Consider the following 12,394-nt stretch of genomic DNA (forward strand, 5'->3'; position numbering starts at 1 on the left):
TCCGAAGTTAAAGAACATATTGACTGCGCCCGGGATAAGGATCCCTCTCTTCTCGTCACCGCGCGAAAATTCGGATGAACATGGTGGATTACTAGGTGGTAGGTGGTACACTGGAAATGCGATGCCAACTCAAAAGGAAGAGCAAAACACTCGGAGATGGCGAACAAATTAAAATTTAAATTAGTTAACGAACAAATGGGAGTTTTTCGCCTGCCATGTCACCTCCCCTCTCTCTTCATTGCGTTCGTGGGAAGGAAAAAGTTTTCTCGTCTCGCCGTTGAATACAATTTTATTGATTGTTTATTTTCATTTCGGTTTTATAAGTTTGGATTTATATATAGCAAATCTTCCGTTTATCACATTTTAAGAGCTTCTCCTAACTTATCGGTCTCTCTTCTTAGGGAAACTAATCGCGAACTTACTCACTTATACAAAGGTTGGCTTTGGTACACGCTTTCTGAAATCTCGTTCAATCGACGTTTTAATGTTCTTTATTTTTCTTCTGTTCAACAACTCCTAGGAAAGGGAGCTCCTGTAACACTAATTTGGACCTTTTACTCGATTAAAAAAATATTTCCCTAGTATGTACAACGAATTTACCCTCAATACTGGCTGCAGCAATCAGAAAAAAATGTTTTCCACTTACTCGGCTTATCGTCTATACAGTGTAGCTTCATTCCCTCATTCACGCCCTTCTGCCTGGCTTACCTTCATCCTCCATCCACATTCCGACGGTAAATTGTGTGAGTGTTCTTAATCCGCATCACTTGGCTGACCACCTCTTCTCGGCTCCGCTAGGGTAAGGAATTGTTGGCTGCCATGGAGCATGAAAAACTTTTACACGAAAGTTGGACAATCGCTCACACCCTCATACCCCTACCCAAACAAACCCACGGCGGCGCAGGATACTCTCTCATGGTGGGTGGTGGTTTGTGGCGGAACCGGAGCATTAAAATATCAGAATCCTAGATTTATGTACGACTATTAGCAGCACGTTCAGGCAGATGATCATAAACCGGAAGCGCAGCTTCAGCGCCAAACTGCTGAGGGCGCTCGCGTGGCACAGCAGGTCCTCCGGGAACATCTCCAGGAAGGGTAACCGCCGGCCAGTCAGCGGATCCGTGCAGGTACTTCGCTTCGCCCGCTGCAACAGAAAGTGGGAGATAGGAAAAGATATGTTGTTAGAACAAGTGTGTGTGTGCAAGAATTATTGCGGTTGGTTTGAACGATTGTTTTTTTTTCCTGGGTAGCGGAAAAGAAAGCTGGCTTACGGTGAATTATTATCACTGAACAGAAAATGGAGGTGATAGTCCGTAAAAAATCCGCTGAATAAGCAAAACACTTCAGATTTTCCCTGGTGTACTTAATCTTCTATTGAGTTTCATCTTCGATGATTACATTTCAGTCTTGAAGTGTGGCTGTTTTTCTGTTCCAGTTTTTCATCAACTGTTGAACATCGAGTACACATGTTCTAATATTTGACAAGGAATGAACTAAAGAAGGAACATCAATTTGACACTAATGAAAATACGATCAAGTCAAACCAGATGTTTGAGAAGTGGTCTGTTTTTGATCAAATATTTGACCCTGCCATCTTAAGACTGCCCATGCCGGAATATGGTATACATATGTACCATGTGATATCTGGTACGCAGTAGTTTAAACAATCCTTGTATCAAAGACATTTGGAAAAGTTGCAAAACGCCTTACAGAATTGTAAATACGCTTTTTATTTTGAAACCACCTTGATGTTCCTTTGAAACTCAACTAAAACCTCATGACACCCTTAAAACACTAATGAGTATCCTTTAAGCCATCCTTGAAACGCCCCTGTAGTCCTTCCAAAAGCCCTGAAAACCTCTTAACCAGGGGTTTTCAGACCTTTTGGTTCACGGTGCACTTCTTGGAAATAAATCTCTACGCGATGCACCTGGTCATTATTGTCCAAAGTGCAATATCGATTTTGTTAAAATGTTGTCGTATTTTTCAATGCGACTTTCACGTGCATGCATCCATTTTTGAAATAGTTTTTTCCCACACAGATGTCATTATGACATTCACTTGCATTTTGTATTTATTACATTTCGGAGTTTCGTTCCAGTGACATAGTTGTTCGACATATAATGTTCTATTGCTGGGGATATTTTTATGGAAATTTTCGTGTAAGGTCCTGATTGCGAGATTCTTGCCACATTGAAAAAGTTTTTGGCGGGTTCTTAAAACCTCTTCGTACTCCTGCTTGGCCTTTGTATGATAACTTTTGTTTTTCCAACAAGATTACTGGATTTCTGAAGAAATCTATGCCAACACGACCCTTGGAAGCTTCACTTTTGAAACTTTTGCATATTTCTGTCAAGGTATTTGGTAAATTTCTTCGAGGTTTTCTTGGCCGAATCACGAGATCCGAAGAAGATTCATTTGAAATCATTAACACATTTTTAAAAGAATTCCTGGAAAATTGATTGAAATCTTTGATAGATGATCCCTTCTTAGATCCTAAGCAATATCGTCCACCCCTGTCGGTTTGAACACTTTTAATCTAAACACTCTTCAATTTGACACCCGCTAATCTGCACATCGTTCAAACTAAAAGTGATTCAAACGTCATTCTGCTCATAAAACGGGGTGAAACGGAACGCCGAATCAATTCAAAACAGCAAACAAAGATGACCGGAAAAGTGTTTTTCGATGCCCACAGAGCTACCAGAAGTTAAAGAAATTAAAAACGAACCTCGTTGGTTTACATAAGGTGTCGTTCAAATCAATGGGAGTAGACGGTACTACTATAGTTGGATTACTTCCAAGATTTTTAGAAAATGTCTTGAAAATACATTCCTTGTAGGATGTTTGATGCTGTGGACATAGATAGTATTGAAAACAGAATTTTGAAATTAGAGCAGAATTTTGGAACTGCCGCGGTGCACTTATCAAGGCATCGTGGTGCACCAAGTGCACCGCGGTGCATGATCTGAAAACCCCTGCTCTAAACTAACCTGAAATTCCCCTAAACTGCTAAAACCTATTGAAACACACCTCATTTCATTTATTTAGTTCACATCAAATTCATGATAATTCTGAATCAACAATTTGCCGCCATAATATTCGATTTGCAGCTGCAGCTCTCCAACCTCGGTCACGCCCAACACTCGCCAGATCACGCTCCACCTGGTCCGCCCATCGTGTTCTCTGTGCTCCACGCCTTCTTGTACCAACCGGATGGTTACCAAACGCCAACTTTGCAGGGTTGTTGTCCGACATTCTTGCAACATGCCCTGCCCACCGTATCCTTCCGGCTTTGGCCACTTTCTGGATGCTGGGTTCGCCGTCAAGTGCAACGAGCTCGTGGTTCATCCTTCTCCGCCACACACCGTTCTACTGCACGCCGCCGAAGATCGTCCTTAGCACCCGTCGCTCGAAAACTCCGAGTGCTTGCAGGGCCTCCTCGAGCATCGTCCATGTCTCGTGTCCTAGAGAACCACCGGTCTTATTAACGTCTTGTACATGGTACATTTGGTGCGGGGGTGAATCTTTTTTGACCGCAGTTTCTTCTGGAGCCCATAGTAGGCACGACTTCCACTGATGATGCGCCTTCGTATTTCACGGCTCACGTTATTGTCAGCCGTTAGCAAGAAATCGAGGTAGACGAATTCTTCTATCACCTCGAAAGTATCCCCGTCTATCGTAACATTGATTGATTGATTTGATTGATTTGTCTTTATTAAAGAGACTTTCAGCCCTTGCCTGGTTCGTCTCTCATCGTAACATTGCTGCCAAGGCTTGTCCTGTATCGCTCAGTCCCACCTACCAGCATGTACTTTGTCTTAGCCGCATTCACCACCAGTCCGACCTTTGCTGCTTCACGTTTCAGGCGGGTGTACTGTTCTGCCACCGTTCCAAATGTTCTGGCAATAATATCCATGTCATCCGCAAAACAAACAAGTTGGCTGGATTTCGTGAAGATCGTACCCCGGCTGTTGAGCCCGGCTCGTCGCATAACACCTTCCAGGGCGATGTTGAAGAGTAGGCAGGAAAGTCCATCACCTTGTCGTAGTCCCCGTCGAGATTCAAATGAACTGGATAGCTCACCCGAAATCCTTACGCTGTTCTGCACACCGTCCATCGTTGCTCTTATCAGTCTAGTCAGCTTCGCGGGAAAGCTGTTCTCGTCCATAATTTTCCATAGCTCTGTGCGGTCGATACTGTCGTATGCCGCTATGACGTCGATGAACAGGTCGTGCGTTGGGACCTGGTATTCACAGCATTTCTGGAGGATTTGCCGTACGGAGAAGATCTGGTCCGTTGTCGACCGGCCGTCGATGAAACCGGCTTGGTAACTTCCCACGAACTCATTTACTTTAGGTGAGAGACGACGGAAGATGATCTGGGATAGCACTTTGTAGGCGGCATTCAAAATGGTGATCGCTCGAAAGTTCTCACACATCAACTTGTAGCCTTTCTTGTGGATGGGACAGATTATCCCTTCCTTCCACTCCTCCGGTAGCTGTTCGGTTTCCCAGATCTTGACTACTAACTGGTGCAGACAGGTGGCCAACTTTTCCGGGCCCATTTTGATGAGTCCTGCTGCGATACCGTCCTTACCAGCCGCTTTGTTGTTTTTAGCTCGGATGGCATCCATACCTTCTCTCAGCGTGGAATTTGGTTCGTTCCCGTCCTCTGCTGCACCAACATAGTCATTTCCTCCGCTGCCTTGGTCCTCCGTGCCTGCATTCTCTTCGCCATTCAGGTGCTCGTCGAAGTGCTGCTTCCACCTTTCGATCACCTCACGTTTGTCCGTCAGGAGGCTCCCGTCCTTATCCCTGCAGATTTCTGCTTGCGGCACGTAGCCTTTGCGGGATGCGTTGAGCTTCTGGTAGAACTTCCGTGTTTCTTGTGAACGGCACAGCAGTTCCATTTCCTCGCACTCCGCTTCTTCCAGGCGGCGCCTTTTCTCCTGGAAGAAACGGGTCTGCTGCTTCCGCTTCTGTCTGTATCGCTCCACATTCTGTCGGGTTCCATGCTGAAGCATTACCGCCCGCGCTGCATCCTTCTCCTTTAGAACCGCTCTGCACTCCTCGTCGAACCAATCGTTTCGTCGACTCCGTTCTACCTACCCGATAGTGCTCTCGGCTGCGTTGTATATGGCTGCTTTGACTGTACTCCAGCAATCCTCTAGAGGGGCCACATCGAGCACACCCTCGTCCGGCAACGCTGCCTCGAGATTCTGCGCGTATGCGGGGCAACATCCAGTTGCTTCAGTCGCTCTAGATCGTACCGGGGCGGCCGCCGGTACTGTACATTGTTAATAACGGAGAGTTTTGGGCACAGTTTCACCATCACCAGGTAGTGATCAGAGTCGATGTTAGCGCCACGACAGGTTCTGACGTCGATAATGTCGGAGAAGTGCCGTCCATCAATCAGAACGTGGTCGATTTGCGATTCCGTTTGTTGTGGTGATCTCCAGGTGTAACGATACGGGAGGCTGTGCTGGAAGAAGGTGCTACGAATGGCCATGTTCTTCGAGGCGGTGAAATCGATGAGGCGTAGGCCATTTTCGTTCGTCAGCTGGTGGGCGCTGAACTTTCCAATTGTCAGTCTGAATTCCTCCTTCTGGCCTACCTGAGCGTTTAGATCCCCTATGATGATCTTGACGTCGTGGTTTGGGCAGCGGTCGTACTCGCGTTCGAGCTGCGCGTAAAATGCGTCTTTGTCATCATCAGTGCTTCCGGAGTGAGGGCTGTGTACGTTTATTATGCTAATGTTGAAGAATCGGTCCTTGATCCTCGACCTGCACATTGTTTCGTCGATCGGCCACCAACCGATCACGGGCCTCTGCATGTCACCCATCACTATAAAAGCTTTTCCCAGCTCACGTGTGTTGCCGGAACTCTGGTAGATGGTATGATTACCTCTAAACGTTCGCACCATAGATCCTGTCCAACACACATCCTGCAGCGCTACGGTTCCGAATCCGCGGTCCTTCAGTATATCGGCGAGTATGCGGGTGCTCCCGATTAAGTTGAGAGATCTGCAGTTCCACGTATCGAGCTTCCAATCACAAGTCCCTTTTCGTCGCTGTGGTCGTCGCCATGGGTATCGGTTCTTCTCTTGTTGATTTTTCGGTATTTTTTACGGCTGGCTCGCAGGGCCTGACATCAACACACTAACCCAGGGAGCTGGGCTTACCTTTCCGGAAGCTACGGGTTCTGCATTGGCATTTCCTCCAACTACAGTGCTAAATAGCTAGGCTTAAACTTACCTGAAAATGCCTTTAATATCCTAAGCACTCCTAAAAGTCTCTTCAACGCCAAGAAACTTCCATGGAAACCTCCTAAAGTCCCCTGAAACGCTATAAAGTTAACGTAAACGTAGTTATGATTTTTTGAAGTCCACAAATAGTCGAAAAACGCAAAATTGTTTTGATGCACCTCTTAATTTCAATGGATTTGGCTGAAATTTTGACAAGTTACTTCTTTTGGGATGCCAATCAAAATATGGGGGTGGACTTGAGAATCAGAGAACATTTTTGAAAGGTGGACAGGCCTAATGTACATAGCGCTGATAAGACCGGCGGTGGACTCTAGACCTGGACTATGTTCGAGGAGGACATACAAGCACTCGAATTGTGTGTGACGGCGTTGAGTGAACCACGAGCTCAATGCACTCTACGGCGAACCTAGCCTAGCCTTCGAAAGGAGGCAAAATCTGGAAGGATACGATGGGTGGGGCATGTTGTGAGAATGCCGGACAGCAACTCTGCAAAGCTGGTGTTTGGTACAAAAAGAACTGAAGGGCAGCGTACAAAGTGGGTGTACCAGATGCAGAACGATCTGGCAAAAGTGGAACGCGGCCGACGATGGTGGACTGCACCCACGAACCGAGTGTAAATGAATGAATGAACTTTAAAACTATGATAATTGAGTACTTTTGGCATGAGAAACATTTTCGGAGTCCAAAAATAGTGAGCATTATATCCAAGATGCATTGATAACGCTTGTATCTGTTCAGGTCTTTACCGCTCCATGGTCCTTTAGAATGTAGCACAATTATCAGTCATGTAAGAACAATTCATTGATTACGGTTATAGATCTTGAGGCCTTGATTCGCGAAAGTTCATGGAAGACCTAGCATATCTTTGGAAATGAATTCTCTTCAGCGCATTGTTCAATGGACCTGTAGGACGTTACACTGCATCAGTAATGTAACAACAATCAATCGATTACGCTCGTAGATATTAAGTCCTTTACTCGCGAAAGTTCTTGTGTGTCCTGGAACACTATTCTCTACACCATCTTGCTCCATGGACCTGTAGGGTGTTGACAGTCTCCTTAATCCATCGCTTAGTCCATCTAAACAGTCCTTTAGGGGTTATATATGTTGAGGTCGAGCACAAAATCGATATTTTTTATTATTTTACCTTAAGATATGGGTTCTTAAGAACGCAGTGCAGCATAGCACATAAACTTGGGGTTAATTTCAGACAATTTAAAATGGCTGCCCAAAATTCAATATGGCGTCATATAAGTCAAAGTAGGGGAACTGTGGCCATAACGCCCATAGGGGGCAAGTTGCGCCACCCTTGTTTTGGGCAAACCACGTTATTATCAGCACTTTTTTCAACTGTAATCGTTAAAATAAGATTAAAAATGCTTCTTTACATTTGAGTTTACATATTTCTACTAAAAAAATTGTACAAAAACTTCAAAAAAAGATTTTGGTTACTTTTGATGTAATTTTAGCCTGTCAAATTGTTGCACTTTTTTACATCATTAAAAAGAATTTTTTTCGCTATCGCCATAAACTGTTTTGCACACTCCCATTGTTTGTGTACCAAGCGGAAAAAGTATCGAATTTGGCCCTTATAACTTTTTTACAGGGGTCCAAACTTCTGAGGCATGTGTGGGGTAAAATGCCCACCCCTAGTTATTTACATTAAAATAGCCATTTAGATCCAAATTCTGGCATAAATTATGTAGAACACAAATTGGAACCAAGCAACAACCCATTTTTACTATGAATAAGTTCACTAATCACACATCCAGGTGTCATTTTGAAGTAATTATTGATAAAACAGCTCACTATGACGTTTAAATGGAATTGACCCATAATTACAGGTGATCCAAAATTATGCAATGACTGTTTACAATTCACGAACAATAACAGTTGACAATAAACCAGGCGCGCAAGTATATGTACACAATTTGGCATCCTGGCGTTAGCTGTGGCTAGTGGTGCGTTTTACCCCGCATTGAAACTCAAAATCTGAAAATCAAACTTTTTTTCAAATTTGAATTTTTCAGTAGTAAAACATAAAACTGGTTTATGGTCTCTTCTATTTGAGAGGAAACATGTTGGTGCTTCATGTTAGTGCCAAAAAAGTGTTTATTATGAAGTGTTTCGTGGTTAAAATTTGACTCTTCCTCAACGTGGGCGTCTTACCCCCAGTTCCCCTAGTGGGTATTTTATGGAGTTTTGGGCTCCAAGACATGTCGTATGGGGAAGATGTACGGAGTCCAAAAATGGTAACCATTATTGCGGGTCCATATTGAAAATGAAGGCCTACCTAAAAGCATAGCTTATTTAATGGAGTTTTAAAACCTTGCCATATGAGCGTATTTGCTTTGGGAAACACGTTCGGAATTCGAAATTTGTAATCAGAAAATCCAAGATGTCCGCTGTTCCATGAGGTTTAGTAAACTATACAATATGAGAATACTTTGTATGGGAAGACCGCTGGGTTCCGTCCAAATAATCAGACAATCCTAGACAGTGTGCCAAAATTCAAGTTGATGACTTTAAATTTGATATGAAAACTATTTCATGTTTCGTCAATTCGACCTTTGTCACGTTTGTAATATAGTTGATACGTTGTAAAGTAGATTTAAGAATTTTCCATGCATTGCATTCTCCAATTCATGGAAAATTCTTCGATTGTTGCATGGAGTGTGTTACGTTTGTAAATTGTTGTGAACATTTCGTCAGTTTATTTTGTATGTGCTATTGTGGTTTGTACATCTGTTGTTAAATTTTAATGCGCATTTGTAGCGCTCCAGTCATTTCGGGCAGCGATCCTGTACAAAACAAATAAGTCGTCCCCTAACACTGACATCAAACGTCAGACGATCTTGTGCTGTTGCCGGAATCTAGGTGACCCCTTAGGATTAGAAATTCCAAGACCAAAACAAGCTATGATTGCAGCAACAGATGATGCGAATTAAAAGGCGAACTGCCAAACAAAATACAATTCTTGGATCAAGCCCGTGCACAGGGGGGGGGGGGTGGTTTGGGGGTTAAACCCTCCCCATTATCGACGCTTCATACACTAGGCGCCCCTCCGCCTTTTGCCGAAATTGAGAAAAACCCCTCCCTTGGCGCCACTTCTGTGCACGGACCTGTCTTGGATGACTGATGGACCAAGAACAATTATGAAACCTCGTCATCCTGGGGTTGGCCTTCGTTATCTATTTAGATAACTGGGCACAATTAATATTGTGTGTTGCATGTTTGTGTTTTGTGCATTTGTAATGTTCCATTTTTTTCGTATCCAAGTTCCCAGACGTGGGGCCCGATACGGAAAATAAAATGTGCATTTATAAGGTTTTAATGTACTATTCGTTATACCTTTTGTCCTTTTAATGTTTATCCTTTTATCATAGTTCCACTTCTAGGAGTTTATTTATTTATTTACCTACGCCTTCAGTAGATACTGTACAGACTGATACTAATAACTAAATTAACTTAAATGATCACTAATAGTATAACTTCCTTGGGCATTGAGTAACTTGGCGCCTGACACGCGATATACTTATGAAAAATGGTCATTGACAGCGCAAGCTCTCAATCAATAACTATGGAAGTGCTATTTGAACACTAAATTAAGAAGCTGATTTTATGCTAATTGACATATTGCGCCAAGAAGAAGAAAATAGCGTTTGCATCTGTTGCTTACGCAGGTAAATCTTACACACCCACAACATTTCAACTAATTTGCACGCAGCACGACTAAATCATCGATAAACCTTAGCTTTCCACGCGAACAGGATATAAATTCCATCATTCCAACAAATGTTAACATCCTTACTTCCATGAGTAAACGATTAAAAGGCACCAATAAAACGACCGCACCATTCCACCGACATCGTTTTCCCGTCTTAGAACCACATCATTAAGAACTAAATCTCGCTCAAATCTCAACCTAATTGCTAACCGACTACGCTTGAATGTTTTCATCAAATTCTCCAATTTGGTTGAAATTGCATTTTTCAATCCACCATAAGTTGTGCGTGTTGTTACGACAGAGTATAAAAACTACACTTGAGGCAGTAGTGTAGAATGGTGCAAGTACAGTTTGTTTACTAAAAAAATGTGAAACTGGAAATTCTTTGATTCCGCTTCACCTTTAGACTATGTTTAGTAAAGACTGAAGCTTCTTACAAGTTCAAGCCCTCCCTGACTACGCCCTTGAAAACCCATTGGCATTCATAAGCCTATTAGACAAATCATTCAGACAGCGCTCCTCGCTCCACTCCCATTAACGACAGCCGGCATTGATCCATGGCGTGAGGCTGCTAGTCCTAAAACATTACTCCTCATCTTGATTCTAGTCTAGACACTAGACGACTGGAGCAACGCTTGATGCCTACGGATGATTCCACAGCACGAACACGGAACACCCAAATCCTATCGGAAAAAATATCTTAAAGCACGCCCTCAGCCCAATGGTTGTAATAACCGTCGTCCGATTTAAGCACCATTTCGAATTTCCTTCTTCCACGAAACATTTGAGGCACTAACCATACCATTTAGTCGGCATTGACTTAAATGGTAACCCGAGCATACGATGACAGTAGATGTGATCATTTAGTATTTTTTTTTCATTTGGACAAGTTCAATAATTATTATTAAAATTGCCTTGAACACAACCAAAAACGGTATCAAAATGAATTGAACACCATATTTCCCTCTATTTCGTTACATTCGTCTACCCGGGAAGCAAGGTCACCCACAGGCCAACAAACGCGTGCATTAAACCCATCATTAGGGGGTATTTTTCCAATTTCGAGAAAACCGTCTCGCAACATCATCATCATCGTCGTCGTCGCATAGTGGTCCAGATTTGAAAATACCTGGAAAAAATTGCCAAATCATAGTAGTCTGCTAGTTTTAGCCTACAGTGTATCAAACAATTGTCCGCACAGCAATTTTTTGGTCAACATAATTTTTCATTCAAATGTTTATAACTTTTTTATACGTCAATAAAAAACGCTGAAATTTTGACCAATAATACACCATATAATGAAGCTCCATTGGTAAAATTTTGAGCAAGATCGAATAAGTTTTCTGAATGTTATAGAACTTTTAGTAAAACTTATAAGATTTTTGAACACATTTTTAAAACATTATATCTTAATATGTACTTGATGAAACTTTTTCAATCTTTTTTGTGATACAGCTTATACCTAAGGCTTTCATATGCAGCTTTGTTTGAGGTTAAATATTCACTACAAAAAATATGAAAAATCTGTATATGTTCAAAGAGTTATTTGGAAATTTATTATATTTTGATCAATAAAAGTGCCAAGTGTTTTCAATTTTTTTAAACTCTCTTAATGTAATATTTTTATACAGGACCTACTAAACTACATATGAAGAGTAGGTCCTATGCATTTTTCGTTCAGTTAATGCCCCTTTTTTGGTGGAAAACGTTTGGCAGATTATATGTGCAAAATATGATAATTTTTTAAATATCGTCAACTACATAAGCAAATTTTTCATATTTTTTGTAGTGCATATGAAAGCCTTAGGTTTAAGCTGTTACACAAAAAAAAATTGAAAAAGTTTCATCGAGTATATATTGAGATATAATGTTTTAAAAATGTGTTCAAAAATCTTATAAGTTTTACAAAAAGTTCTATAACTTTCAGAAAACTTAGGGGCTGTCCATAAACCACGTGGTCATTAAGGGGGGGGGGGGGTTCGGCCAATGACCATTTTGTATGGACAAATAAAAAAAATTGTATGGACTAATGACCACGCAGGGGGGGGGGGGGGGTTGAAAAGTCCCAAAAAAATGACCACGTGGTTTATGGACAGCCCCTTATTCGATCTCGCTCAAAATTTCACCAATGGAGCTTCAATATATGGTTTATGATTGGTCTAAATTTTAGCGTTTTTTATGGACGTATAAAAAAGTTATAAACATTTGAATGAAAAATTATTTTGACAAAAATTTGCTGTACGGACAATTGGCTTCTTTAACGGTGTTGAGATAATTCCATATTCTGTATCTGCATGCCAAACTGAGCCGAAATCCAAATTTTCATGAATTTTGATACCCGGGAACCTATTTTAAAATCATTTTGAAGTTTGTATGGGAGCGATTTATTGAATCACCCCT

At 42.0% G+C, this 12,394-nt stretch overlaps 1 protein-coding gene across 3 annotated transcripts in view; it reads right to left on the reverse strand.

Annotated features, from left to right (window-relative positions):
• Positions 1-271: 271 nt before the first annotated feature.
• The window catches only part of LOC109420550 (chaoptin), a 611,746-nt gene continuing 599,623 nt past the window's right edge, over positions 272-12,394 (reverse strand). For all 3 annotated transcript variants that reach the window (XM_062850196.1, XM_062850197.1, XM_062850198.1), the window contains one exon: positions 272-1,144. In XM_062850196.1, coding sequence (XP_062706180.1) covers positions 950-1,144 — 195 coding nt within the window. In that variant the 3' untranslated portion in view covers positions 272-949. The remainder of the gene's footprint in view (positions 1,145-12,394) is intronic.

This window comes from Aedes albopictus, chromosome 2 (assembly GCF_035046485.1).
Source record: "Aedes albopictus strain Foshan chromosome 2, AalbF5, whole genome shotgun sequence".
Taxonomy (NCBI): domain Eukaryota; kingdom Metazoa; phylum Arthropoda; class Insecta; order Diptera; family Culicidae; genus Aedes; species Aedes albopictus.